The 27,331-nt window shown below is 44.5% G+C and overlaps 1 protein-coding gene across 1 annotated transcript in view; it reads left to right on the top strand.

The window, feature by feature from the left end:
- Positions 1 to 27,331, top strand: part of DNAJC13 (DnaJ heat shock protein family (Hsp40) member C13) — a 495,155-nt gene that overhangs the window by 207,278 nt on the left and 260,546 nt on the right. The window contains 3 exon segments of the mRNA XM_033929988.1: positions 8,315 to 8,377; positions 9,891 to 9,992; positions 25,336 to 25,440. Of these exon segments, the coding sequence (XP_033785879.1) occupies positions 8,315 to 8,377; positions 9,891 to 9,992; positions 25,336 to 25,440 (270 nt within the window).

The raw sequence follows: 27,331 nt of genomic DNA, 5'->3' as shown, positions 1-27,331 counted from the left end.
GAGGAGACTAGGTTAAGTGGAGTATTGTTGAGAATGAATGAGTTTGTCAGGGTTATATCTTTTTTCCAGGTAAATAACATTGATTTAGTCTTATTTATGTTTAGTGCCAATTTGTTTGTATTGAGCCAGTTTTGTATTGTTTCCAGTTTATGATTGATGGATGTAATATCATTATTATTTCCTGGGTCCAAGGGGTGAATGAGTTGAATGTCATCGGCATAAGAGAAAGGAGTGAAGCCTATGGACTGGCAGATGCTTAATAATGGAGAGAGAAAAATATTGAACAGGAGAGGGGACAAAATAGATCCTTGAGGGATTCCGAAAGAAGAGGAGTAAGTTGTGGACAGTTCGTTATTAAACCTAACAAAAGAGGTGCGATTAGCGAGATAAGAGGTGAACCAAGAAAGAACTTTCTCGTTTATGCCTATTGATTCTAACCTATGTAGAAGTAGATCGTGGACTATAGTATCGAAAGCGGCAGAAATGTCTAATGAAAAAAGGATAACAGATTTGTGATGGTCTAGAAAATATTGTATATTCGATGTTAGACCCATTAAAGAGTATTCTGTATTGTGAAATTTTCAAAAGCCTGTTTGGTTAGGGTGTAATGCGTTAGTATTTTCTATAAAGTCGGAGAGTTGGTTAAATATCAATTTTTCTGTTAATTTTGCTAAAAATGGTAAGTTAGCTATCGGGCGGTAATTTGAGAGTTCGTTTATACTAATTTTATGGTTTTTAAGAATAGGAGTAATGATTGCAGTCTTCCATAGGGATGGGACGGTAGTGGTGAGTAGACTCTTCTGAATAATGAATGAATAAAAGGTCCAAAGTGAGAATAATGTTTTTTTAGGTAAAAAGGTGGAATGATTTCAGAGCAAGAACTTTTTAGGTTAACTTGTTGGAAAAGAGATTCTATATCTTTAATTGAAGGAATTTTAAAATTGGAACATCTTGCTATTGGTATGAATTTTGTTTGATTAATACTTGTTGGGTTATTTGTTATGTTTGAGGTAAAATAATTACAAATATTGTTGATCTTTTGAGTAAATGCATCAGCTAAGTCTTGTGCTTTTAATGTGGATTTTTGAACAGTATTATTTATTTTGTTTTTTGAGTCTATTGATTTTAAAATATTGTACAATGTAGAGGAATTTTTAGCTTTATCAATTTTATTGGAATAGTATGTTTTTTTTTTGCCTGATTGATTTTTAATTTGTATAATGAGACATTATCCCTATATGTTTGAAGATTAGATTGGGTTTTATTATGTTGCCATTTTCGTTCTAGAGAGCGCAATTGTTGTTTAATCAGGCGAAGTTCTGCCGTGAACCAGGGATTTGATAATTTGCGGACAGGTATGGTTTTAGTTATTATTGGTGTTTTATTATCTAAAAGAGATAACAAGGATGAATTCCAGGCAGATAATTGGTCTTCAACGGAATTGGAGGAGGGTGTTAAAATAGATAGATCAAGAAAGGAAGTTATGTCTGTATTATCTAATTTGGAATATTCTCGGACAGAAATAGTTTTAGTTTTGGATACTGATTGCGGTAATCTTAGTTTGAATAGATCAAGAGAGAAAGATATGAAATAGTGATCTGACCAGGAGACGGGTACAACAGACAGATCAGAAAGAGTAAGGTGGTGAGATAGTGGAGCAAAAATCATATCTAAAGTGTGGTTTGCAGTATGGGTTGGTTCAGCTATTTTTGGATGTAAGTTAAGAGGTTTTAGAGTGTTTAGTAAGTCTTTGGTATATGAGTTGGAAAGGTCATCAAAATGAATATTGAAATCGCCCAAGATAAAGGGGAATGGTTGTTGAAGAACAAAAATCAAATAGGATATCCTGAAGGAGCGAGAGTTTGTTTTGTCCTGGGGGGGGGGGGGAACGTAGAGTAGTAAAAAGTTGAGTTTATTGTTTAAGTTACATTTAAGGTGAAGATATTCAATTGTAGCATCTTTTGAGGAGTGATCAGAAAGGTTTAAAAGATTATTTTGATAAATGACTGTTAAACCTCCGCCTTTGCGGTTATGACGATGGTTAAAAAGGTAATCATAGTTGGGGGGACAACAGTAAGATAGATATGCTTCATCGCCTTCAGCGAGCCAGGTTTCTGTGATAAAGAGAATGTGCAGGTTATTATGGACAATATCATCTTTTAGAAGGTGATATTTGTTTTTGATTGATCTGGCATTGACGAGTCCAAGTCTCAAGCTATTAGTAGTTTTTTCCATAGTAGGGAAGTTTTTCCATAGGAAAGGAAGTTTTTTCCATAGGAAGGGAAGTAGACGTTGGGATTTTTAATAAGGAGGAAGAACGAGGGACAGTTGTTTTGTGATTTAAGGGGCGATGGTCCCAAAAAGTTGGGATAGTGTTGGTAGGCATATTGATTGACATATTGATTTGTGATAAGTGGTTCAGACCGAAAATTTGGGTTCCTATGAGGTATAGACAAAGCAGAATAAAACTTATGGGCCAGATTTTACTTCTTATAACGACCTGGTTAATATAAGAAAAAGATCTGAAATTGGTGGCGCCCTCTGTTTGCGCACGAAGGAGCGCACTAAGGAGCAGGACCTGCTCCTTTTGCGCGCTACTTCGGCGTGCGCCGCAGAAGGCCCGGTTATGAAGGGCATCAGCTGACCTGGTATGGGAGGCGTCCGGCGGCAGAAGAGGTAGCAAGGCTGCGAATGGTGGGCCTACTGGACAGATGGGCTTGGGACACGTCCATTTGGCCAACTTCTTTAGGGTAAAGGTGTGGGGTGGGGAGAGTATCGTGGGGTCGGCGGGGGCTGTCGTGGCGTCAGCAATTAGAGGGGTTCGGGGGGCCAATCGGGGGTTCGGGGGGCGGTCGTTGGGGGGGTTCGTTGTGGGCAGGAGAGCCTTGGATCCCTCCTGCCTGTATCTTAGTGGGGGTGGGAGGTAGGGCGGTCGCCAGGGCAGGAGGGATTGGGGGGTCGTCCAGACTTTGGGCAGGAGGGGTTGGCTCCCTCCTGCCGCGATCTTCGTTGGGGGAGGTCGTCCGGTCTTTGGGTAGGAGGGGTTGGGCTCCCTCCTGCCCAGATCACTATGGTGGGGGGGGATCGTGGCAGGAAAAATTTGATATCTCTCCTGCCGCAATAGCGATATGAAGTGCCGGGAACCACAGCACTTCGGGGTGAGCATTGCGGCAGGTGAGATGCCTCATTTCTCCCGTCGCGATCCTCACCCCGAAGTGCTGTGATTGGTGGCATTTCAGGATATCGTTCTTGCGGCAGGGGAAATGAGGCATCTCTCCTGTAGCGATCATTGCTGCGGGGAGAGGAGGGGGGGGGGTGGATTCTGTAACTGGTGTTCTTTTTGACAAAATCCAGTTTTTAGGCGAAGGACTGGCCCCTCCTTCGCCTAAAAGCTCTTGTTTTGGGACTTAGGCTATTTTTGGGTTGATTATGTGTTTTAAGTGTAGACGTAGTGGTGGTATGGCCATTTAAACTGCTGAACATAGAAGTAGGCCATTCTCAAAACAAACCTCATTTTGAGCATTTGTTTTGAGAATGGACATTTTCCCTGCTTCTATATTCAACATTTAGGGCTTAGGCCAAAAGGGGACTTAGACTTTTTTTTTATTATGCCCCTCCATGTATAGATTCAAAGAAGTCTGAGGTTGGGCCTCTGGCTGACATGTTCCTCACACATTAGTCTCTCTCAAATAGTCCATCATTGGTCTGGCTATAGCATTAAAACAAGGATTGGCTTACCTCAGCCAAGTGGTGTTGGTACCTATAGTTGATGGAGGCACCCACTAGGGATCCATTTCTTCCTTTCATGGGTCTCCTTAACCTAATTATGGCCCTGCCTTTTATACCTCCTGGCAGCTGCTTCCCTGGCTCCATCCCTCTCATGTCACTTTTCCTTTTGGGGGATGGGGGCTCTGAAACTTAAGGTGGCCGACACTGTGAGGGAGTATCCAACAGAGCAGGGGTGTCAAAGTCTCTCCTCGAGGGCCGCAATCCAGTCATGTTTTCAGGATTTCCCCAATGAATATGCATGAGATCTATTAGCATACAATGAAAGCATGCAGATAGATCTTATGCATATTTATTGGGGAAATCCTGAAAACCCTACTGGATTGCGGCACTCCAGGAGAGACTTTGACACCCCTTCACCAGAGAGTAGTAGTGTCTGATAGACTTTATCAAATACCCTCCCCTTCAGCTAAACCATGCCCAGTTGAACGCTTGCTAAATCAGGATCCACCTTCCGAGACAAAAAGTCAGCATTTGTGTGCTTTCAGCCTACCTGATGTTGCACCTCAAACCTGAAGTATTTTGAAGGCTGTCATGATGCAGTCATTTGATTTCTTATAGTAAGCTGTCTGCTTAAGGGGTTCATGATCCTAGACCAGGGGTCTGCAACCTTTAAGACATAAAGAGCCACTTGGACCCGTTTTCGAAAAGAAAAAAAAACTTGGAGCCGCAAAACCATTATAAAACAAATCTAAACTGCATATATTGTTTCTTATCTTAATGCTATATACAGGATCACTAAATTGAAAATAAAATCATTTTTCCTACCTTTGCTATTTGGTGATTTCATGAGTCTCTGGTTGCACTTTCTTCTTCTGACTGTGCATCCAATCTTTCTTCCTTTCTTTCAGCCTCCTGTATGTTTCCTCTCCTCCAGACCTCATTCTCTCCCCCCAACTTTTTCTTTCTGTTTCCCTGTTCCCCCTTCTTTCTGTCTCCGTGCCGTCCCCCAAGCCACTCGGTTTGCTGCCACCGCAATCGGGGAACAGCCCCCAAGCCACCGCCGTCCCATGCTTTCCCTGCAGAAGTGTTGCGCTGACCAGCATTCCGCTCCCTGACGTCAATTCTGACGTAGGAGAGGAAGTTCCGGGCCAACAAGGCATTTCTCCTCATTCCATCCAGCCTGAGCCCCATCTCTCCTTGATCCAGCATTTCCCTTCTGTGTCTGTCAGAATTACCATTCCACCTATTTTCCAGCATCACCCTTCTTTGTGTCCATCTCACCTATATCCCTATCTCACCACTTTTTCAGAATCTTCATTTGTCTCTGTCCTTATCTTTACGCCATGTTCACCATTTGCCCTTTCAATGTCTTTATCTCCCCCCACACACTTTTTCAGCATTACTTCTATGTCTCTATTTCACCTCCTCTTCATGTCCCCTCTGTATCTCTATCCTTATTCAGTAGGTCCTGCTTACCCTTTCTCTTCTTTGTGTCACTATCTCCATTTTCAGCTTTCCCCCCTTTTCCTTTGTTACTGCACCCTGTAGCTAGAATCTTTCCACCCTCCCTCCACTCCGGCCCAGCCCAGTATGAAATATTTCCTTTTGTTTCCCTCCCCTCTCTCTTTCTCTCTCTCTTCTGCTCCCTCACCCACGAGTCCTGCATCTGGCCCTCTCCCTTCTACCTGCACCTGGCAACACCCCCCTGCTCCGCGGCTCTCTTCAGCAACTCGTCAGCAGCAGTGATCAAGACAAGCTGCCGACATCGAGGCCTTCCCTCTACGAGTCCCGCCTTTGTGGAAAAAGGAAGTTGAAACAAGCGGGACTCGCAGAGGGTAGGCCCCGACGTCAGAAGCTTGTGTCGATCGCTGCTGCTGAGTTGCCGAAGAGAGCCGCGGAGCAGGGGATGTGGCCGGAAGCAGGTAGAAGGGTGAGGGAGATAGGAAGGCTGTAGATCTCCGGAGCATGACACCGACCCCGGCCAGGATGATTTCTTTTTCAGGCGTGCACCTTACAAGTCCAGCGTCGCGGGGGAAATAGCCATGCTGAGCAGTGAGCTCAGCACTACACAGATGAAAGCCTTGCTTGCTGATTGGTCCGGCGGGGCGGGGCCGCCGGACCAATCGGCAAGCAAGGCTTTCATCTGTGTATGTGCTGAGCTCACTGCTCAGCATGGCTATTTCCCGCCACGACGCCGGACTTAAGCTGCATGCCTGCGTGACACACTACCGGAGCCGCAGCAAAGGTGGAAAAGAGCCGCATGCGGCTCTGGAGCCGCAGGTTGCCGACCCCCGTCCTAGACCAACAGACAATGTTGACTCAGCAGATAATATTGGAGTGTCTTCCAGACCCATTTAATAGCTAGGACTTCCTTTTCAATTGCTGCACAATTCCCTTCCCAAGGAAACTGTTTGCAGCTAATGTGGGCCACCAAGTGGTGGTCTCCATCCATTTCTTGGGTTTGGACAGCCCTGAGTCTAACTTCTGATGCATCCGTCTGCACCACTAGGATAGGTCGAAGTCTGGGCTGACTAACATTGGTTCTGAGCAACTGTTTTCCTTCAGGGTTTGAAATGCAATACCCAGTTCCACTGTCCACTGAACTTTTTCTGGGGCTTTCGTATGCTGAAGGTGGATTATTGGTTCCGCATTTTCAACAAACCCTGAGATAAATCACTAGTAGTATCCAAGGAGCCCAGGAAGGCTCACACCTGATTCTTGATCTAGGCTTCCAGTACCCAGGTGATTGCTTTCACCTTCTGGATCTGGGATTTCACTTTTTCTTTCTCGACAGAAAACCTCAAGTATTAGACCTCTTGTCCTCCCAGGAAGCACTTCTTAGGATTGACCTTAAATCCAGCAGCCCACAACTGTCCAGAACTACTGCTGCCTGGATGAGATGGGCCCTCCAATCCTTACTATATATGGCAGTCATCTAAATAGGCAAACAAAAAGACAGAAAAAAAAATACAATAATGCCACTGAATTCTGCTGACCAAGGAAATCAATCCAGAAGAAGGAAAAAAATACCTCACATTCTCCTCAATGGCAAAATGAACAACCATGACAGTATTAGATTTTCAGAAAGAAACTTAAGACCCACCTTTTCTCCTTAGTCCTAAAGCAAATCTAAGGAGCCTACTTCCTATCCTTCTTTCAGTGTTCTTGTCCTCAGTTCTTAATCTTGTTGTAAACCACATTGAATTCTAGCTGAAATTTGCAGTATAGAAGAAAAATGTATGTTATTGGGACCTCTGAACCAAAGTCATCTCTTTTTGGATTAGTGCTGCAGTCACTGGGACCCACTTTTAACAGATTGATGTAAAAAAATCTTTGCCATTTCTCTTATTGGTTTAGGATGTCACATTACAATTACCATGTCTTTTCCACTATTTCATAAGGTCCTTTCAATTTACATAATAACTTGCTTTCAGAGGATGGCAGGAGGACTAAGGCTCTGTCCCCCAGCTGGAAGGTTTCTGCATTGCCTTATGATTGAAGGCTTAAACTTGCCCTATCTGAGCCTTCTCCAACAAAGCTTGATTGCCTCCTTGGCTTTGTTTAGCCTTTCCTGCATGTGAGTACTTATTCTGCCAAATTCTTCCCTGGAATGGGTTCCTCCTCCTCGGCTTCTCGAACCACATCCAAGATTCTTCTAGGCCAGTGATTCCCAACCCTGTCCTGGAGGAACACCAGGCCAATCGGGTTTTCAGGCTAGCCCTAATGAATATGCATGAGAGAGATTTGCATATGATGGAAGTGATAGGCATGCAAATTTGCTTCATGCATATTCATTAGGGCTAGCCTGAAAACCCAATTGGCCTGGTGTTCCTCCAGGACAGGGTTGGGAACCACTGTTCTAGGCCTCCAACCACATAACAACTCAAACAGAGAGAATCCTGTTGAATTTTGAGGAACCTCTTGGACAGCAAATAGTACATATGGAAGTAGAGTACTATCTCAGTTCTTCCCATCTTCAGCCACAAACTTTTTAAGCATCTGTTTTAGTCTTGATAAAGTGTTCCACCAGACAAACGGACAAACGGACGATCATGCTATAATTAATAGTAGTAGGATAACGGCCAGTGAGAACACCACTTGTTTAGTGATGCATCCTCATGATTCTTTTTTTTTTTCTGTCTCATTTTAACAAAAATAAGAAAACTTGCAGAAAAGTGTATACTTCTACTATTCAGCTTTTGTATTCAGCATTCCATTGATGCTTTTTGTTTTGGTAGATAACCCAGAACTACCCAAGGTATGACTTTTAGAAATGTTAATACTCTTTTGAGAAAGAGGTCCATTGACTAAAAATTTGATGGTATCTGAAGAGAGCATCCAAGAAATCAATAGATTATTCTTCCTTTCTCCGAGTATTAGTGATGCATAAAATTTGAGAAAGTTCTAGTACTTAGCAGAAGCTCATCTTGCATGCAAGGGTTTGTGACTCGTGAATCTGTTTGGGTGCAGTCTGTGAAGAATGAAAATTATAGATAAATCAATTAAGTAACATAGATGAATTTTATTTCTCAGAGTTCTCATGTGCTATTTCCTGAAACATTGCTCTTATCTTTGTTTTTAATAGTGTACAGATAGACTTGAGAGGGATCGGTTGATTTTATTCCTAAACAAACTGATTCTCAACAAGGTAAGATAACACTATATTTTCTTTAAAATGTACTTCATAAGCTGTCATTCAATCACAAAATTAATTTGTTTCATAGAATTCTGATTAAGCTAAGTTACCGTCCCTTCATTAGTGGTTCACTGGGAAGATATGTACTAATGTCCGATAGGCATCGGTAGGGCGCTTACTGACGCCATTTATAGAATATGGGCCTAAATGACTAACAAGTTGAAAATGCTGTAGAAAAAAAGAAAAAAGGCAGCTTAACCTTTTCCTATCGTGTGTCCCGGATGACGAGACATTCCAAAAATGTTGTTGCCATCGTATGTCCCATACCATGGGACAGTACACCTTTTACCTATCGTGTCCCATCTATTTATTACCAAGTAGTTCAGAGTCTGAGTTGGATAATGATTTGGACTTTGATGCAGAAAATGTAGCGGGCAGTAGCGATAATTACGATTGGAACCAGCGTAGCGTAAAATTTATTACGATAGGAAAAGGTTAAAAGGAAAAATGTAGGCACCTACCAGTGCCTGCATTGCACCTACAGAGGCGCTTTATGCCTAATGCCACTGTAGGCATGGCTAATGCCAGAGGTGGCATTAGGCATTGTAAAGCACCTCTTTAGACAAGTTTCATGTAAAAGGTAGGCGCTGTAAATTTAGGCTTTGAAAATCCTGGCCTACATTTCTGGCACCTACCTTTTCCGAAACTATGACTCTATAAACGGTGCCATCGCCTGATTGACACGTGATCGGCGGCCGTTTTTTAAGATGGCTACTGACAACGGTGCTGTTTATAGAATCTGGGCCTTAGTTTTATTTTGACACTATAAATGATGATTCAAAGTTAGGATAGTTGTCTTTTCTCCATGGTTAAAAGTATTGATTTTTTTTTTTTTTTACATAATGCTACCAGGTACTTGGTTTTAAAATTTAAAAACAACCTGTAAAGTAGTGGGATACGTTCTACCTAAACATTTGACAGAAAAATTGGGTGAAACAGGGAAGAAATTATCAATTGGATCAAAAGTATCAAATGTTTCTCCTTACTTACATATATGGCATGCTCTTTGGTATTTATATATAGCATGAAGATGTGTTTTGCAGAAACTGAGTTGCTGTAACCTTTGAAGTACTCAAATCATTGATAGCTTGCCATATCTAGAAAACGGTGACAGCTTCAGCCTCAGCAGGGGCATAGTGGAAGAAGAGTGATGACATGGACCTGGAAAGTGAGAGTTGGGCACGTTTAACACGTATCTAGCTGCTTTGGCCATACAAATTCTCTATGTTCTCGCTGGCTGCTTTACCCTGAACATTTGAACATGGGTTAGCTATCTTTGCCTTTGATCCACTAGCCCACTGCGCTGTTTCCCTTTACAATTTTAAAAGCTAAATGAGGCCTTGAGGTGTAATTGGATAGCTTGCCATATCTAGGGCTAGAAAAATAACCGTTCTTTAATCAGAATTTTTTTTTTTTTTAAATTCTGTCAAATGATGTATGTCTGTTTTTTTTTATATATATGTAGAAAAACGTGAAGGATCTCATGGATTCAAATGGAATTAAAATTCTTGTGGATCTGCTAACATTGGCTCATCTTCATACAAGTAGGGCCACTGTTCCGCTACAAGTATGTGCTGCTTTTTGAACTTTATATTTGTTGTGTACAATGCATTTGAATGGAAAGACAGAAATAGCAGAGTTTAATAATAATTTTCTGTGTTATAGGTGAAAACATAGATAAAAAGTCTTGTTTGTCAAAGGTTTTCTGCCATTGCATGTCTTTAGGAAAATTCCTTGATAAATTAAACGTCTGTATTTATTTTTAAAAGTTTGGGATTTTCCCTGATTTAGGGGGTCTTTTATTAAGGTGTGCTAGCCGATTTAGTGCGCGTTAAATGCAAACACGCCCATTATATTCTATGGACGCGTTAGCATTTAGCACACCTTAGTAAAAGACCCCCTTAGCTAGAGAGACACAATTGAGACAGAAGACCTGTCTGGCTCTTAGAGCTAAAGTGCAGGCCTTGAATGCTAACTTTGTGTTAAAATTTCCATGTTTATGCTTGTATTTGAAGGTAAACAATTTCAATTTTTTGATCCCAAACAGTTGGAGGATTTTATTAAAGCCCTTAAATTCAGTGTTAAGTAAATCTGGCTTGAGAAGACACACTTTTTTCTTATTTGTTCAATTTAAAATTGTAAAGACAAATGTTTGCTATATTTTCTTATATCCTAATTGGGTGAGGTATGAACAATTTAAAAACTCAATAAATATAAAGTTAAAAAAAAAGTTTGGGATTTATACATCCAGATTATTTCTGACCTGTGGTGTGCAAGTAAGAGGAAAAAGAGCTGTTATAAAAATATATTTGGGAGCTACTCAATAATTTGCCAGCTTGAAAATAGACAAAAGCATGGGAGCAGTTGTCACTGTAGAGATACTGGATAGGAGGGTAGTTGGGAAGAGAAAGGAAGAGATGGTGGACCCTGGAGTGATAGGAAAGGAGGGAGAGATGCTGGATGAAAGGGTAGTTGAGAAAAGGAGAGATGGTGGATCTGGGGATGGTGGGGTCCATTTCTGCAGCTGCAGGGATGGAGATGAAAAAAAGGAAAGATGCCAGGGGAGGACAGAGATGGAAGATGGATGGTTAACATAGAGAAAGAAGAAAACGACAAATGGGCTGGAGACCCTGGCAAGCGAGTTATCAGAAGACAACCAGAGCCTGGAACCAACATGATTTGAATAATGACCAGACAACAAAAGGAAGAAAAAAAAATTATTTTCTGTTTTGTGATTACAATATGTTGGATTTGAAATGTGTATCTTGCCAGAGCTGGTGTTAGACAGTGAGCGTGAGCCAGTACCTAACAAAGAGGAAAAGTTTACACCATAGCGCTGGCTTGTAGTTGGAGACGGAAAAGGAGGTGGGGTGGATGGAAAGGTTACAAAATAAACCCGCCAGGACCTTAAAAAAAAAAAAAAGCAATTGCTCAATTGGGCAGGAAAATCGAATCGAAAAAATTGATTCAATAGACTAAATCAAATAAAAAATTTTTTTCCATTAATCGGGCAGCACTATTGCGCAGTACATGCAGGCTCGAGACTTAAAAAAAAAAAATTTAAGTGACAGTACACTTTAACACTGTATACACTATACTAGGCTACATGGATGACATCACCTACATGTGAGAATATTTGCCTACTGTCGCTGGATAACTCCTGTTATAGGTAAATAACTGTGCTATCCTCCATATACCCATTTTCCTTGCCCACAGGAGGTACTTGCATTTTTATGTGCTGAAGCAACATTTCCAGTTCTTTGCGCTTCCCTTCAGCCTAGCAATGGCACCTCAAACCTATATCAAGGTGATAGTGGCAGTACACTTACGCAAGGTTAGGATGTTAGTGCACCCATATTTGGATGACTGGCACATCAGAGCTCGGTCCAAGGAGGAAGGCGAACTGGTGGTTTTGAGAGTGGTGCAATTCCTCCAGGACTTGGGATGGATTGTCAACTTCAAGAAGTCAGCTGGAGCTGACCCAGCACCTGGAGTACCTGGGAGTTATGTTTGACATGGCCTTAGGCCAGGTTTTTCTTCCAGAGCCATTCAGACTGACGCGCCAAAAGCAGATTTCAGATGTGCTCCAGCGGCTGACTCCCATGGTGTGGCACTACTTGGAGGTTCTGGAGTCTATGGCGATAGCCATAGAGGTTGTTCCTTGGGTGAGAATGCACATGAGACCTCTCCAAGTTGCCCTCCTTTCTCGCTGGTCTCCTCAGACAGACTTGCTTCAGCAACCGCTTCCATGGTTACTGATGGCAAAGAGCAGCCTACGGTGGTGGCTACACACGGCTACCCTCTTCAGGGTCAAGCCTCTTCAGATTTCCTCCTGGGAAATACTTGAGACCAATCCCAGCCTTTACGGTTTTGGGGGTCATTGCAACGAATACCCAGTTCAGGATCATCGGACACTGGCTCAGCAGAAGTGGTCCATAAATCGCCTGGAATTCAGAGCCATTCAACTAGCGCTTCAGGCACTATAGAAGTCTCTGGAAGGCAAGATAGTGTGAGTCTTCTCAGACAATGCAACAGTGGTGGCCTATGTCAAGAGGCAAGAAGGCACCAGAAGTGCCCCATTGCGCTCAGAAGCTCTATTCCTCTTTTGGTGGGCAGAAGCTCATTTGCGGGCTCTCTTGGCCATGGACATAGTGGGAGTGAAAAATGTGTAGGCCAGCTTTCTCAGTTGGCAGATGCTCGACCTGGGGGAATGGTCTCTGTCCACTGGGCATTCAATGCCATAGTTCAGCATTAGGTGCCTTCACAGATGGATCTGTTGGCCTCAGCAGTACTGACAGCTTGCTTTTACAGCTGAAGAAGCAAGCCTGGAAGTGAGGAATTGGACGCGCTGGAGAAAGAGCTCTTATATGTATTTCCCCTGTGGCCCATGCTTGACCGTCATTCACAGGATTTAAAGTCATCAGGAGTTGGTAGTCTTGGTGGCACCTGATTGGCCCCAGAGGGACGAAGGCCTCAGACTTCCGGTCCAAGTCGACCTTCTCACTCAAGGACCTATCCCCATTAAGAATCTGGAACATCTCAGAGAGTGGTTGACACCTGGAATGCCCTCCCAGAGGAGATTATTGCGGAATCAACCGTCCTAGGCTTCAAGAGCAAACTAGATGCATATCTCCTTAAGAGAGGCATATAAAGATATGGTGGACTATAAATTACGCCAGGTGTACACCTGGCGGGGCCTCCGCGTGTGCGGATCGCCGGACTTGATGGACCGAAGGTCTGATCCGGAGATGGCAGTTCTTATGTTCTTATGTTCTTATGTAACATTTTGGGCTTACAGCATGGCTCTTGAGTGGGCAGCCCTGACGAGCAAGGGTAATTCGGATATGATCATCACCACTTTACTCATACTAATAAAGAGCCAAGAACACAAAATATTTGAATTTACAGACTTATGACTTATTTACATTATGTTTACAATAGTCATAAATGATAACGGTGAATAATACAAAACTTTGCTAAAATAATTACGATTGGAACCAGCATAACGTAAAATGTATTACGATAGGAAAAGGTTAAAGGGGCTCTTTGGTTTCACCCTCCAGTGTGTCCCCCTTTCCCTTACCACCTTATTAGCCTTTACCGTAGACATCCCTTCTGGATCTTATAGTCAAGACTGTTCTTGGTGACAATTACGTTGGCAAGCTGAGTCTCCAAGTTGCAAGCTCTTTCTTGCAGGGAGCCGTTCTCAAAATTACTGAAGCAGGGCTCTCCTTACGCATGGTACTGTCCTCTTTGCCAAAAGTTGTCTCGCCTTTCACGTAAATCAGGAAATCGGCTTGCCCACCTTCCACCCAATTAGGTCGAAGAAAAAGAACAGGGCATTGCATTTGTTAGATGTCAAGCAGACTCTCCTCCAGTACCTTGAAGTTACCAATGAGTCTCGTGTCTCATATCACCTTTTTGTTCTGACCAGTCGTGCCAAGAAAGGGAGACCAGTGTCTAAAGCCTTGATTTTCCAGATAGATTAAGATTGTCAATTCCTCTATGTATGAGGGCTGCAGTAAGCAGCCACTGTTCACATTGAAATCTCACTCTACCAGAGGAGTTGCTACTTCATGGGTGGAGACTAGGGCTGTCTTGCCCGAGTAGATTTGTAGAGTGGCTACATGGTTTACCCTCCATATCTTTACCAGATTCTATAGGGTGGATGTGGCAGCTAAAAAAATTACCACTTTCAGGTCCTCTGTTCTGAAGGCAGGCCCACAGAGCCTTGGGACTGCTTTGGTACGTCCATACAGTTTGAGGCCTGTAGACATCTTGCACTAGAAAGAGAGATTAGATTCTTACCTCAATAATCTTCTTTCTTGTAGTTGTAGCTAGTGATTCTGAAGCCCCACCTTGTATGTTGGCTTTGCTTGCCTTCTGCCTCGAGACATTTTTGTAACATTTTATCAAATACATTACTAAAAAATTTGTAGGTCTTATTTTCATATGTTGTGTTATTATTTTGAAGAATGATTTGTATTTTTTTTTGCTTTATGTATGTTTATTTGTAAACCGCTGTGACTCCAGGCGGTATATTAAGTTTTTAAATAAATAAAATAAATCAGTCTGGAGCTGGAGAGCTCTCTGTGTTTCAGGTGAGCTGAGAAGAAAATAAAAAAAAACAAAGAGGAACACTCTCAAGAGGGTATAGTTTGCTTCAAGTCTCTGCTGGGATAGCAGGACATGCGAGTACACTTCTCCCTCCGAATCTGCGGTTTCAGTATCTGCAGATTCGGTTATTCGCAATTTTTGTTTTTTTTTACAAAAAAACAGCTTTCATTTTTTGGCTATTTTTAAGCCATCCAAGCCTTACCTGAACCTTACCTGGTGGTGAAGCGGGGCAGGAGCGATCTTCCTATGCTCCTGCCCCGTGCAGAGCCGTCATCAGAATGGCTGTCGTGAGTTCCCGTTGTAATCAGACTACTATTTATATTTATAATGTATAGTAACATAGTAGATAACGGCAGATAAAGACCTGATATAATTTCTTTCTTTTTTTTTTTTTAATTATTTTCAACTTAAATTTCAAGTATTACACTTGTACAGAAAGCAAGAATAGAATGGATATCAAATACAATAGTAATATAATTCCTAAGTTAACAAATATACTATTTATGCTCAAGTTCACAAATTAAGATCCAAGAATTAAAGAAACTTGGCGAAATTATATAGAAAAACAGTAATAATAACAAGAAACTGAGAGCTATAGCATTGAGATGGGGTCACAATATCCAAATTATAGGGCTCAAAGATTGTTAACATTCAGACGAGACATAGCCACGAAGTTGGTCAGTTGTGATGGTTCAAAAAACACATATTTAAAAGTACGGTAATATACAATACACTTACACGGGTGTCTCAAATAAAAAGTTGCCCCCAAAGATAAAACCCCAGGTTTCAAAAGAAGAAATTCACGGCGGCGCCTTTGCGTCTCCCGTGCCAAATCTGGGAACATTTGTATTTTATAACCAAGAAAGCTTTTTTGTCTATTTTTAAAGTAAAGTTTTAACAACCATGTTTTATCAATTGGCAAAGCTAAAGTAATAATCATAGTGGCTGGTGATGCTAAATCCTTCTCAGATGTTTCTAAAATCTGTGAAATGTTTAAGGGTTCTTGATCTGAAGATTTTACTTTTGGTTGTTGATTTTGTTCTTTATCAGGCAAATAATAAACCCTTGAAAATGGTGGTAATGAATCCTCGGGTATCTCTAAATTTTCCATTAGATATCTCTTAAGCATATCTCTAGGTGTTACTAACTTGAGTCTTGGAAAGTTAATTAACCTTAAATTATTGCTACGTGAGTTGTTCTCAAGCATTTCAATCTTCTTCCTTAGGTTAATATTGTCTTTAACTAAGGTCTCTTGAATTTGTTTCGATGATTCAATTTCTTTTTCTATTTTTTGAATAGATGAGTTAGAAGTATTTGTTTCTTCTCTTAAGTTCTTCAGTTCCTTATCGTGTTCCTTAATTTTCCCTTCAATTTGTTGAAATGTAGGAGTAATATTTTTAACAAAACCAGCCATTAAGTCCCAAATAGAGTCTAAAGTCACTTCTGCAGGTTTAATCAGTACAATTGGAGTTTGTGTAAGTGTAAATTGCTCACTGTCCTGAAGTCCTTCGAGGGGTGTCTTCTGTCCTTCCCCCTCATATTGAGATGGTGTTCTCCCAGACATCTCCATGGGGGCCCTGGAAAGGTGGGCCCCAACCTCCGAGCTCTCCAGTAAATCCTTCCTTGCCTCTGGAGAGGAGAAAGCCAGTGAATCCGGGGTTTCCCCGCCCCTTGGAGAGCTGGTCGTCTGGGGCTGCGGGGGCGGTGCCCTAATGTCGGGGCTCAGCGTAGTATCGGGCCCAGGAGCATCCACAACGGGTTCGCCTCCCTGTGTCCTCTGCGGTCCGTCATCCGATGTCGCTGTGATCTCCTGCATGCGCCGCAGGAGTTCGTGTATGTTCCCGAGACCCGGGGCTCCAGGACGCCGCGAGGCAGAAGCGGCACTCCGGCCCCGTCTCTTCGGCATCGCGGTAAGTGAAAACCGCTAGAAAAGTTCCAACAAATGCGATCCTGGGACACGTAGCTCAGCGCGTCCTGCTCTCAGATCGCCCCTGATGTAATTTCTTAACAATTTACTCCTGACATGATTCTTGTTCCAAAGAGTATTGGCTGCTAGGGAAGATATCATGTCTGTCCCTTTTCAAATGATGAAGAAAAATAAATGCAGGATCCCCAACTTGGGTAAATAATATTAATGTTTAGTGGATCCAATGGTGAATGATTATCTATGCATTACCAATCCTCCTTTATAGTATTTATATCAGTATTTTAATTTTAAACTACCTTGGACGTGCTCAGAACCCTTAGATGGAGGATAGAGGACCTGCAAATGGAGACACGCCCCAAAATGCAGACCACCCCCTTGGTCTATCACAGCACTTCACCCGATAGTAGGGAAATGCAAACACAACACATGTCAAGTATATACTGTTACTTTTTTGTCATAAAGGTAAAATACAGATTTACTGAAAAACATCTTTTATAATAAATTCACCTTACATTTAAAATAAACATTTTCTATATTACATTTCCCTGGTAACTGATAATAACAACAAAGTGAACAGCAGTGGCATGTATGTCTTTGAAATCATTACATGACTCACAATATGATGAATTATATTTCCCTATTGCTACATATGATCATTATTATATACTGCCTTTGTGTGTCATTTTCATGATTTTTTTGTATGATGTCTTTTATTATATGATTTTGGTCTTATGTATTTGTATATGTCTATGGGCTCCTGTTACTAAGGTGTGCTAGTAGTTTTAGCATGCGCTAAACACTAACATCTCCATAGAGCTTGCGTTAGTATTTTTCGTTTAGCGCGTGGTTTGCGCTTGCTAATTTTTTGCGCGCGCTAAAAACGCTAGTGCACCTTAGTAAAAGGAGCAGGCCGACTTGGCCGAAACATGTACATGCTGAGTCACTGAGATTTTTTGGGATGAATAAAGGACTTTTTAAGAAAGAAGATTGAATTCACCAATCTACATTGGACATCTCCACTTTTTGTTTTATGTCACAATCAATCATACATGCTTTTATAGCTCAAAACGTCTTGCCTAGAAATCAATTAGCAAAATTAGAGACCTTTTTACTAAAGCTTAGCATGTACTAATGGACATTAATTACACACCCAACTAATGGACTACCTTAATCAATTCTCTCTCCTGCATGAAACTCAATCCGGCTTTAGAATCCTATTCAGTACGGAGACAGTAATCGCTGCCATCCTAGACTATCTGCGCCTATTATTTAGTAAGGGGCTCAACACCCTGATCATGCAATTCGACATGAGCTCTGCATTTGACTTGGTAGACCATGAGAAAATGATGCATTGCTTAGACGCCATTGGTATTAGAGCTGAGGTACTAAACTGGTTTCGTGGCTTCCTCACATCCCGTTCTGACCAGGTACGCTTTAACAACGAACACTCCGACACCTGGAGCAACTCATCCGGAGTGCCACAAGGGTCACCACTTTCCCCACTGCTTTTCAATATCTACATGTCCTCATTAGGTGTGAAACTAACCCAACTAGGAATAAAACTATTCAGCTACGCAGATGATTTTACAATCATCATCCCATTCGCCAACTCCATCTCAGAAACCATTCCCAAGGCATCCGATGCCATAAATGAGATGGAACAATGGATGACAGATTTCAAGCTCAAGCTCAACACAGAAAAAACAAAATTCTTCGTTGCCTCCCCTCACCCGCTTGACCATAAAGCCCCACTATGCATCAATAAACTCAACTACCCTATTCAGCCCACCATGAAAATACTAGGTGTTATTCTAGACCAATGCCTAACAATGAAGGAACAAGTGGATTCCCTATTCAGAAAAGGTTTCCTTACTCTCTGGAAACTCAGAACCATTAAATCATACTTCGATACGTCAACATTCAGAATCCTAGTGCAATCCCTCATACTGAGTCAGCTTGACTACTGCAACATCGCCTATCTAGCAATTTCACAAAAGAATATGAGACGTCTCCAAATAATGCAAAATGCTGCGGTCAGACTTATCTTCGGGCTGAAGAAATTCGATCACGTGACACCCTACTATCGGCAGCTGCACTGGCTACCAACGGAAGCCCAAGTAAGGTTTAAATTTGCCTGCCTCTGCTTCAAAGTACTATACGGCCTGACCCCCAAGTACATAACGGACCTTTTCGCATTTTCTAATAACAGAGTCAAGAGAAACACACACCCAAAACTCATTTCCCCTCCAGTTAGAGGCTGCAAAATGAAAAAACACCACGAACACCTTCTCTCTCACCAAGCAGTCCTATGGGGCAAAGACCTAGACCAACTGCTTTCGCCCACTACATATGGGGAATTCAGGGAACACCTAAAAACATATCTGTTCCAGAAATACCTAAACAATTGACCCGTTCTCCCTCTCCCTCCCCCCTCCCTATTCCACCTGAACTTACAGCACTGTTATAAATATAATCTGTTATCTTCATCTTATCGTAACTTTACGTTGCTATTTATCCCCAACAGGTCCTGTCGGACATTACCTACTAAAATGTACATATTACATTTTCGCTCAGCAAATTGTATTTCTATATTATTGCCTTTCTGAATATCTACTTATTGTATTTCGCTGAATGTCCAGCACTCTTGATTGTAAACTGCCTAGAAGTTGCAAGATTGTGGCGGTATAGAAGAATAAAGTTATTATTATTATTATTAATATGTGCTAAGTGCCACTTGGCCTGAAGTTGTTAAATAGGAAACACAACATTTAGCGTGTGCTGAGCTTTAGTAGAAGGACCCTTAAGCTCAGAAAAAATTAATAAATATCACTCTTTATAGTTGAAGCATTTGTAATATTTTTTTTACAGAATTGAGTTGTAATAAGAGATTTGGGTAATAGCACATAGCAAAATATGATTCTTGAGTACAATAGTATCTAAATTCCATTTTCTTTAGCACTCTCCAGACCAGTAGAGGTTAACTTTACGATTGGGTATATATCTAATCATGACCAGCAGGTGGAGACTGAAAACAAAACTTTGGGACAGTATATCCTAGCCCCTCCTCTCTATTTCCCTCAGTCTTCTTTCAGTCTCCAGCAGGTGTTGAGTGATCTGTACCCATCTCCCTTGGTAGGGCTGTTGGAATTTGTTTAGAGGTTTATTGTCCCTGTTTTTAGCCGGACGGAGCTTGGACGGACTCTGTTTGGGGGTTCGTCCGACCTCGGGGGTGTCAAACCCGGCGGGTCACGAGCGGGGTCCCTCCCCCCACTTCCTCCACCTCCCCATATTTTTTTAGAGGAGCCTCAGCAGTAAGCCTTGCCCCCTAAATCAAGCAAGGCATATTGCTTCGAGAGCCTGTGGAGTCTGTTCTGTAAAAAAAAAAAAAAAAAAAAAAATCCTGAGGTAGTGCTGGTCTGGAGGGTTGTATCCCTTTAAGAAAACTGTATTTTACTGTATTTTTTCAACTAACCGGCACTTTTTTACAGCTAGGTCGCGTATGGAGCAATGAGCACTTCTAAAGGGAAAAAGTGCTCATTGTGCTCCAGACGCGAGGCACTCGCGGCCGGCCTGTGCAAGCGGTGTTCAGGCCGGTGCGGTGGAGGAGCTCCGTCGGCAGCGGCTGCAGGCGCCCAGAGCTCCCCGCCGATGGTGCCTCGCGAGTCGGCAGGGAACGGTGGAGAAGCCCGGTCTTCTCCGTCCGCCCACGGAGGGATTCCCCGAGCCGCCGACGGTCGGGTTTTAGAGGATTCCCTCTCAGCTGATATTTTGACAGCTGATGCCGGCTTGCCTGTTTTAGCGGCTGAGACTATTCAGGTCTCTCAGCCGCTTCAGGCTGTGGAGGGAGCTGTTTTGGCGGGAAAGACGCCATCTTCTCTGTCTGGCCCCTCCATTTTGTCTTCCACCTCAGGTGACCTTCCCCCTGTTTTGTCTAAGCAGGGGCAGGTTTCTGCTGGGTCCCCTGCTGTGGCAGGGAGTCCCTTGGGACCCTCGGGGGGTTTTTCCCCTGATTTTTTCTTTTCATTATGCAAAGCCTATTTTCAGGCGGCTGGGGGTCCCGGTTGCGCCCAGGGGGTCTCGGGGGGTGGGGTTTCCTCCGCGCTCCCTGCGGCTTTGCCTCTCTCGTCTGACGTGACGTCCCCTCCGCCGCCTCTCTTGTCCAAGCGTCCGCGGGTGTCGTGGGACGAGGATTTGTGGTCGGAGGAACGTGTCGGTATGGAGGAGGACCTGGACCCTTCTGAGGAATTCCAGGACCCTCTGGAGGGGACGGAAGCTGGCGGCGGGTTGTCGGGTTTCCCGTTCTCCAGTGACGAGGCGTCCGTGGTGCGCCTTTTTCAGAGAGATGAGCTGCCTGACCTTATTCAACAGGTTTCTTCGGCTTTGCGTTTTGAGGACGCGCCGCCGGAGACTCCGCGTGTGGGGGACCCTCTGTTACGAGGGATCCGTTCCGTTTCCCGCTCTTTTCCTATGCATCAGGATATTCGGGATATTATTCTTGAGCAGTGGAAAACGCCGGAGACGCCGTTTCGGCTGGCGCGCAGCATGGCTCGCCTGTATCCCATTCCTGAAGGGGATCGGGCTACGTTAGCTTCGCCAGTCGTGGATGCGGTGGTCTCGGCTATTTCCAAGCGGCATACCGTGCCTGTTGAGGGCGGTTCTGCCTTGCGGGACTCTGAGGAGCGCAAATTGGAGAACATCCTTAAGCAAAATTTTCAAGTCTCTGCTTTTGGGGTCCAGGCGGCTATTTGTGGGGGACTGGTCGCTCGCGCCGTGTTTCGGTGGGCGGAGCGGGTCTTGGATCGAGAGTCTGACGACTGGTCTCTGGTGGATCAGGAGGTAGCAAAGATTGAGATGGCTGCCTCATTCCTCTCGGATGCTCTGTATGACTTGGTGCGGATCTCGGCTAAGTCCATGGCTTTTGGCGTGGCCGCAAGGCGTGTGTTGTGGCTGCGCGCTTGGGCGGCGGATGCTGCGTCCAAAGCTAAGCTTACTAAATTTCCCTTTCGGGGGTCGTTTTTATTTGGAGAGGACTTGGATAAGTTAATTCAGACTCTGTCGGACTCGAAAGTTCCCCGTTTGCCGGAGGACCGTGCCCGCCCGGCGTCTCGGGGGGGTGCGGCCCGGGGGCGTTTGCGGGAATTTCGCAAGTATCGCCCTGGGCGTGGGGCTGCTTCTTTCCAGTCTCCGGGGTTTTCCCGGGGTCGGTTCTTCCAGCGCATGCAGCCCTTTCGGGGGGCCCGTCGGGGGGCAGGGAACCCCTCCGCCGGTTCCCCCGCTTCCCGTCCTGCACAATGACGCCTTGCCGGCGCCCCCCTTGGTTCCGGTGGGGGCCCGGCTGCGCGACTTTTTTCCCAAATGGGCCGAGATCACGTCCGATCAGTGGGTCCTGGAGGTGGTGCGGGACGGTTATGCCCTGGAGTTCGCCCGCTCTCTGCCGGATTTTTTCCTCGCTTCTCCGTGTCAGACTCCGGGGAAGAAGCAGGCTTTTCGCCAGACCCTTCAGCGCTTGCTAGATCTCAGGGCAGTAGTTCCGGTGCCCCCCCCGGAGTGGGGCACGGGCAGGTTCTCCATTTACTTTGTGGTGCCCAAGAAGGAGGGGACTTTTCGGCCCATCCTCGATTTGAAAGGGGTCAACAGGGCTCTCAAGGTTCCCTCTTTCCGTATGGAAACGCTGCGGTCGGTCATTCTGGCGGTTCAGCCGGGGGAGTTTCTCACTTCTCTCGATCTGACGGAGGCCTACTTGCATGTTCCTATTCGGACCTCTCATCAGCGTTTCCTGCGCTTTGCGATCTTGGGTCGGCACTATCAGTTCTGTGCGCTTCCCTTTGGGCTGGCCACGGCTCCCCGGACGTTCACCAAGGTGATGGTGGTCGTCGCGGCAGCCTTGCGGTCGGAGGGCATTCTGGTACACCCCTACCTGGACGACTGGTTAATTCGGGCCAAGTCGTTGCAGGAAAGCTACCGGGTTACGGCTCGGGTGGTGGAGTTTCTCCGGTCGCTGGGCTGGGTGGTCAACCTTTCCAAGAGTCGGTTGGTTCCGGCTCAGCGTCTGGAGTACCTCGGGGTGCTGTTCGACACCTCCTTGGGGAAGGTCTTCCTCCCAGAGGCCCGGGTGAGCAAATTGCAGTCTCAGATTCGCCTGCTTTTGGCGTCCCGGTGTCCTCGGGCGCGAGATTTCCTCCAGGTCCTGGGGTCGATGGCGGCGTCCCTGGACGTGGTGAGGTGGGCGCGGGCCCACATGCGTCCTCTTCAGTATGCTCTGCTCCGGAGGTGGTCTCCCCAGAGGCACGGGATGGATGTTCCGGTTCCCCTGCGAGGCTTGGCGCGCTGCAGTCTGCGTTGGTGGCTCCGGACCCCTCACCTAGTTCAGGGGGTGGGTCTGGATCTTCCGCAGTGGACGGTGCTCCTTTCGGATGCGAGTCTCCTGGGTTGGGGGGCCCAGTGTCTGGGTCACTCTGCTCAGGGAACCTGGTCCACGGAGGAGGCCTCCTGGTCGATCAACGTGTTGGAGACCAGGGCGGTCCGGCTGGCGCTGTTGGCTTTCCACTCCCTTTTGTTGGGCAAGTCGGTCAGAGTCCTGTCGGACAATGCCACGGCAGTGGCTTATGTCAATCGTCAGGGGGGCACCAAGAGCACTCTGGTGGCGCAGGAGGCGGCTCGGCTCATGGTTTGGGCGGAGTCGCATCTTCTGGACCTCTCGGCCTCTCACATTGCCGGGGTAGAAAACGTTCAGGCGGACTTCCTCAGTCGTCACTTCTTGGATCCGGGAGAGTGGTGTCTCGGCGCCGAGGCGTTTCAGTTGCTAGTGCGTGCTTGGGGGCAGCCCCTGATGGATCTGATGGCTACAAGTGGCAACGCCAAAGTACCCCGCTTCTTCAGTCGTCGCAGGGACGGTCTGGCCGAGGGTCTGGATGCTCTGGTCCAACCGTGGCCAACGGAGGGGCTGTTGTATGTGTTCCCTCCTTGGCCATTAGTAGGCAGAGTACTGCTTCGCATTGTTCGCCATCCGGGGCTGGTGGTCTTGGTGGCTCCGGATTGGCCTCGTCGTCCGTGGTATGCGGATCTGGTGAGGCATCTGGTGGCGGATCCTCTTCCTCTGCCTCTCGAGTGCGATCTTCTGACGCAGGGTCCCATTCCCATGTTCGACCCGTCTCCCTTTTGTCTTACGGCTTGGCTCTTGAAAGGGGCCGCCTGAGTAAGAAGGGATATTCCGACAAGGTGATCTCTACACTTTTGGGGTCCCGGAGGCTTTCTACCTCTCGGGCTTATGTACGGGTTTGGCGTCTGTTTGAGGAATGGTGCCGAGCGCGGGGAGTGGTCTCCTTTCGCGCTTCTCTGCCTAACATTCTGGAGTTTTTGCAGGATGGCCTGGATAGGGGCCTGGCCTGGTCTTCTCTTCGGGTTCATCTGGCGGCCCTGTCGGCTTTTCGGGGGCTGGTGACAGGTCAGCGTTTGTCAGCCATTCCTGATGTGATTCGCTTTCTTAGGGCGGCCAAGTTGCTCAGGCCTCCCATAAGGCCCTCGATTCCCTCTTGGGATCTCAATCTGGTTCTCTCTGTTCTAGTGCGCCCTCCTTTCGAGCCGTTGGATGGCTGTTCGTTGAAGGACCTTACGCTGAAGTCGGTCTTTTTGGTGGCCATTACTTCCGCTAGACGGGTGTCGGAGCTACAGGCTTTCTCTTGTAGGGCTCCCTTCCTGGAGTTTTCAAAGGAGCGGGTTGTTTTGCGGCCTGTTCCTTCCTTTCTGCCGAAGGTAGTTTCTCCTTTTCATGTCAATCAATCGGTGGTCCTCCCGGTCTTGGGTAGTCGGGAGGGTTCTTCTGAGCAACGACAGCTGCGCAAGTTGGATGTCGGTCGGGTCCTCCATGCTTATGTGCAGCGGACCCGGGATTTTCGGAGCTCCGATCATCTCTTTGTGCTTCTGGCGGGTCCTCGTCGGGGGGCTGGCGCTTCTAAGGCTACTATTGCGCGCTGGATCAAGGAGACGATCGCTTCCGCTTATCTTCTGAGTCAGAAGCCGGTTCCGGAGTTTCTCAAGGCTCATTCCACTAGGGGTCAGGCGGCTTCTTGGGCTGAGTCGTCGCTCGTGCCTCCGGTGGATATTTGTAAGGCTGCGGTTTGGTCCTCCTTGCATTCATTTGTTCGGCATTATCGGGTAGATGTTCAGGCGCGTCGGGACGCGGTGTTCGGTGAGCGTGTTCTGGTATCGGCCCTTCGGGGGTCCCGCCCGTGAGAGGGACTGCTTTGGTACGTCCCAATCGTAAAGTTAACCTCTACTGGTCTGGAGAGTGCTAAAGAAGGAGAAATTAGGTTCTTACCTGCTAATTTACTTTCTTTTAGCTTCTCCAGACCAGTAGAGGTCCCCACCCTGTCTGTTGTTGTTGTTGTTGGGGCTGTTGCGCGGGCAGTTTTTGGTTTTTGCTGCGGGTTCTAGTATTTTTCTAGGGCCGGGGAGAATTGAAGAACAGCGGCTGTGGCTCGGCTGGCTTAGCTGGCGAGCTGTGGGGACCTTCTTCCTTCGGGAATTTCTCCTCTGCATTTTCCAACAGCATTTTTTGGGTATGTTATTTGTTACTCCTTTCGGAGTATTGTTTTTTCTCTCTGTTGTTTCCAGTTCTTGGTTCTGCTTGGCTATTCGGCAGACTGAGGGAAATAGAGAGGAGGGGCTAGGATATACTGTCCCAAAGTTTTGTTTTCAGTCTCCACCTGCTGGTCATGATTAGATATATACCCAATCGTAAAGTTAACCTCTACTGGTCTGGAGAAGCTAAAAGAAAGTAAATTAGCAGGTAAGAACCTAATTTCTCCATACTAAACATGATTTGAAAATATATTTTTTGAATCCTATCTGTCTTGGTGTTTTTAAGAGCAATGTGATAGAAGCTGCCCCTGATATGAAACGAGAAAGTGAAAAAGAGTGGTACTTTGGCAATGCTGACAAAGAAAGGAGTGGTCCTTACAGTTTCATAGAGGTATGACTTTTTTGTTACTGACATACTTTCTATTTAAGAGAAATTGTCTATTTTGAAGCTCGTATATTTTCAGCACACCATGTAGTTTAAATAACACACAGATTGCTTATTTGTTGTTATTTAAATCGTGTTAGTACTATGAAAGATCCAGCCTTCTCAGTATCCCTAGATGCAGAAAAAGCTTATGAGAGGGTGGAATGGACCTTTATGTATCAAGCAATGGATTGGTTTGGAATAGGTTCAGGATTTATACAAATGATTCAATCCTTGTATAGTTCCCCTTTGGCTAGACTGTATATTAATAATAATCTCTCTGAAAGTTTTAGTTTGTGGAGGGGAGTTGCACAGGGATGTCCCTTGTCTCCTTTGCTTTTTGATATTGTATTAGAACCCTTGTTATTAGCTATTCAGCAGGCAAAGGAGATACAGGGTATTCCTTATTCAGATCGAGAATATAAGGTCTCTGCTTATGCAAATGATATACTGTTTCATTTGAGGAATCCTGAAACAACCATTCCATGCTTACTTGAGGTAATAGAGAAATTTGGAAAATTTTCAGGTTATAAAATAAATTGGAGCAAATCAGGAGTTCTTCCTATTAATGTTCATTGCACAAAAGGATTATTTGAAACATTCTCCTTTCTATGGAAAGAGGATATAATAAAATATTTAGGCATTTGGATAAAAAACACATTGGATGAAACAATAAAAGTGAATGAAAATTTTTTTTATTGCAGAAGGTAACAGAAATGTGTGAGCAATGGAATCCTTTACATCTTTCTTGGTGGGGGAGAGTCCAAACTATTAAAATGATGATATTGCCTGTGGTTTGTTATCAAATGGGAATGTTACCAGTTTTTTTCAGGGGTCCTTCTATAAAAAGCTAAATAGTATTCTAACAAAATGTATTTGGCTGGGTAAAACTCCTAGAGTTGCCTTACTTAGTATCTTTACAAAAACCAATTACAGAGGGAGGGGTAAATTTTCCCAATTTTTATAAGTATCATCAAGCCTATATTTTGCACCAAGTTATGTATTGGGTCCTCCCAGAGCCCATTGAAAATATCCCAGATTGGTTATGGTTGGAATGGCGACTCATTTTTCCTCTGCGATTATGCCATGTTCTCAGTATCAAAATGCCTAGATTATATAAAGAAAACAGAATACTAGTAGATATGTGGAAAACATTACGATATGTCAATAATTTAACACCTATTCTAATTGACAAATCAACAAATCAAACTATTTGGCTAAACTCCAAGATTCAAATAGGTGGATTTAAGGTCATCTGGAAGCATTGGATGATAGCAGGAATACATATTTTAGATGATGTTATATCTAATGGTAAGATGCTTGAATTTTCACAGTTGCAACATAAATTTGGACTTAATAAATCACAAAGTTTTAGATGGTTACAACTAAAGCAGGCTATTCAGGTGGGGTTCCCTGAATGGAAAAATTTAAATAATCAATATAGTTTGGAATTCTTATGCTTTCAGGTGGACTTCCTGGGACACCAGGCTGCACAGTGGTATAAATTGATAGCTGGATTTATAAATAAGAAACCAAAAACTGGTCTTAGGGACATTTGGAGTATTGAGATTAAGCCCCAAATTTCTGTGTCTCAATGGCCACAAATTTGGACTTGGAGGATGAGATGGACTATGTCGGCATCTATGAGACAAACGTGGTTTTTTCTATTACATAGAGCATTCTGGACCCCAGTTCGTTTACAAAAGTTGGATAGCTCTAAGTCAAATAGATGTTGGCATTGTCATCTCGAAGCAGGGACTTTTTGATCATTTATTGTTCTATTGTCCATTTATTTTGGCTTTTTGGAAATCAATATGGGGCCAAATCAATTGTTTGTTGGAAAATCCAGTGGCATTGT

Source organism: Geotrypetes seraphini, chromosome 2 (genome assembly GCF_902459505.1).
Source record: "Geotrypetes seraphini chromosome 2, aGeoSer1.1, whole genome shotgun sequence".
Taxonomy (NCBI): Eukaryota; Metazoa; Chordata; class Amphibia; order Gymnophiona; family Dermophiidae; genus Geotrypetes; species Geotrypetes seraphini.
Note: the sequence above shows the minus strand (reverse complement) of the source record. Positions and strands in the feature narration are given on the sequence as shown.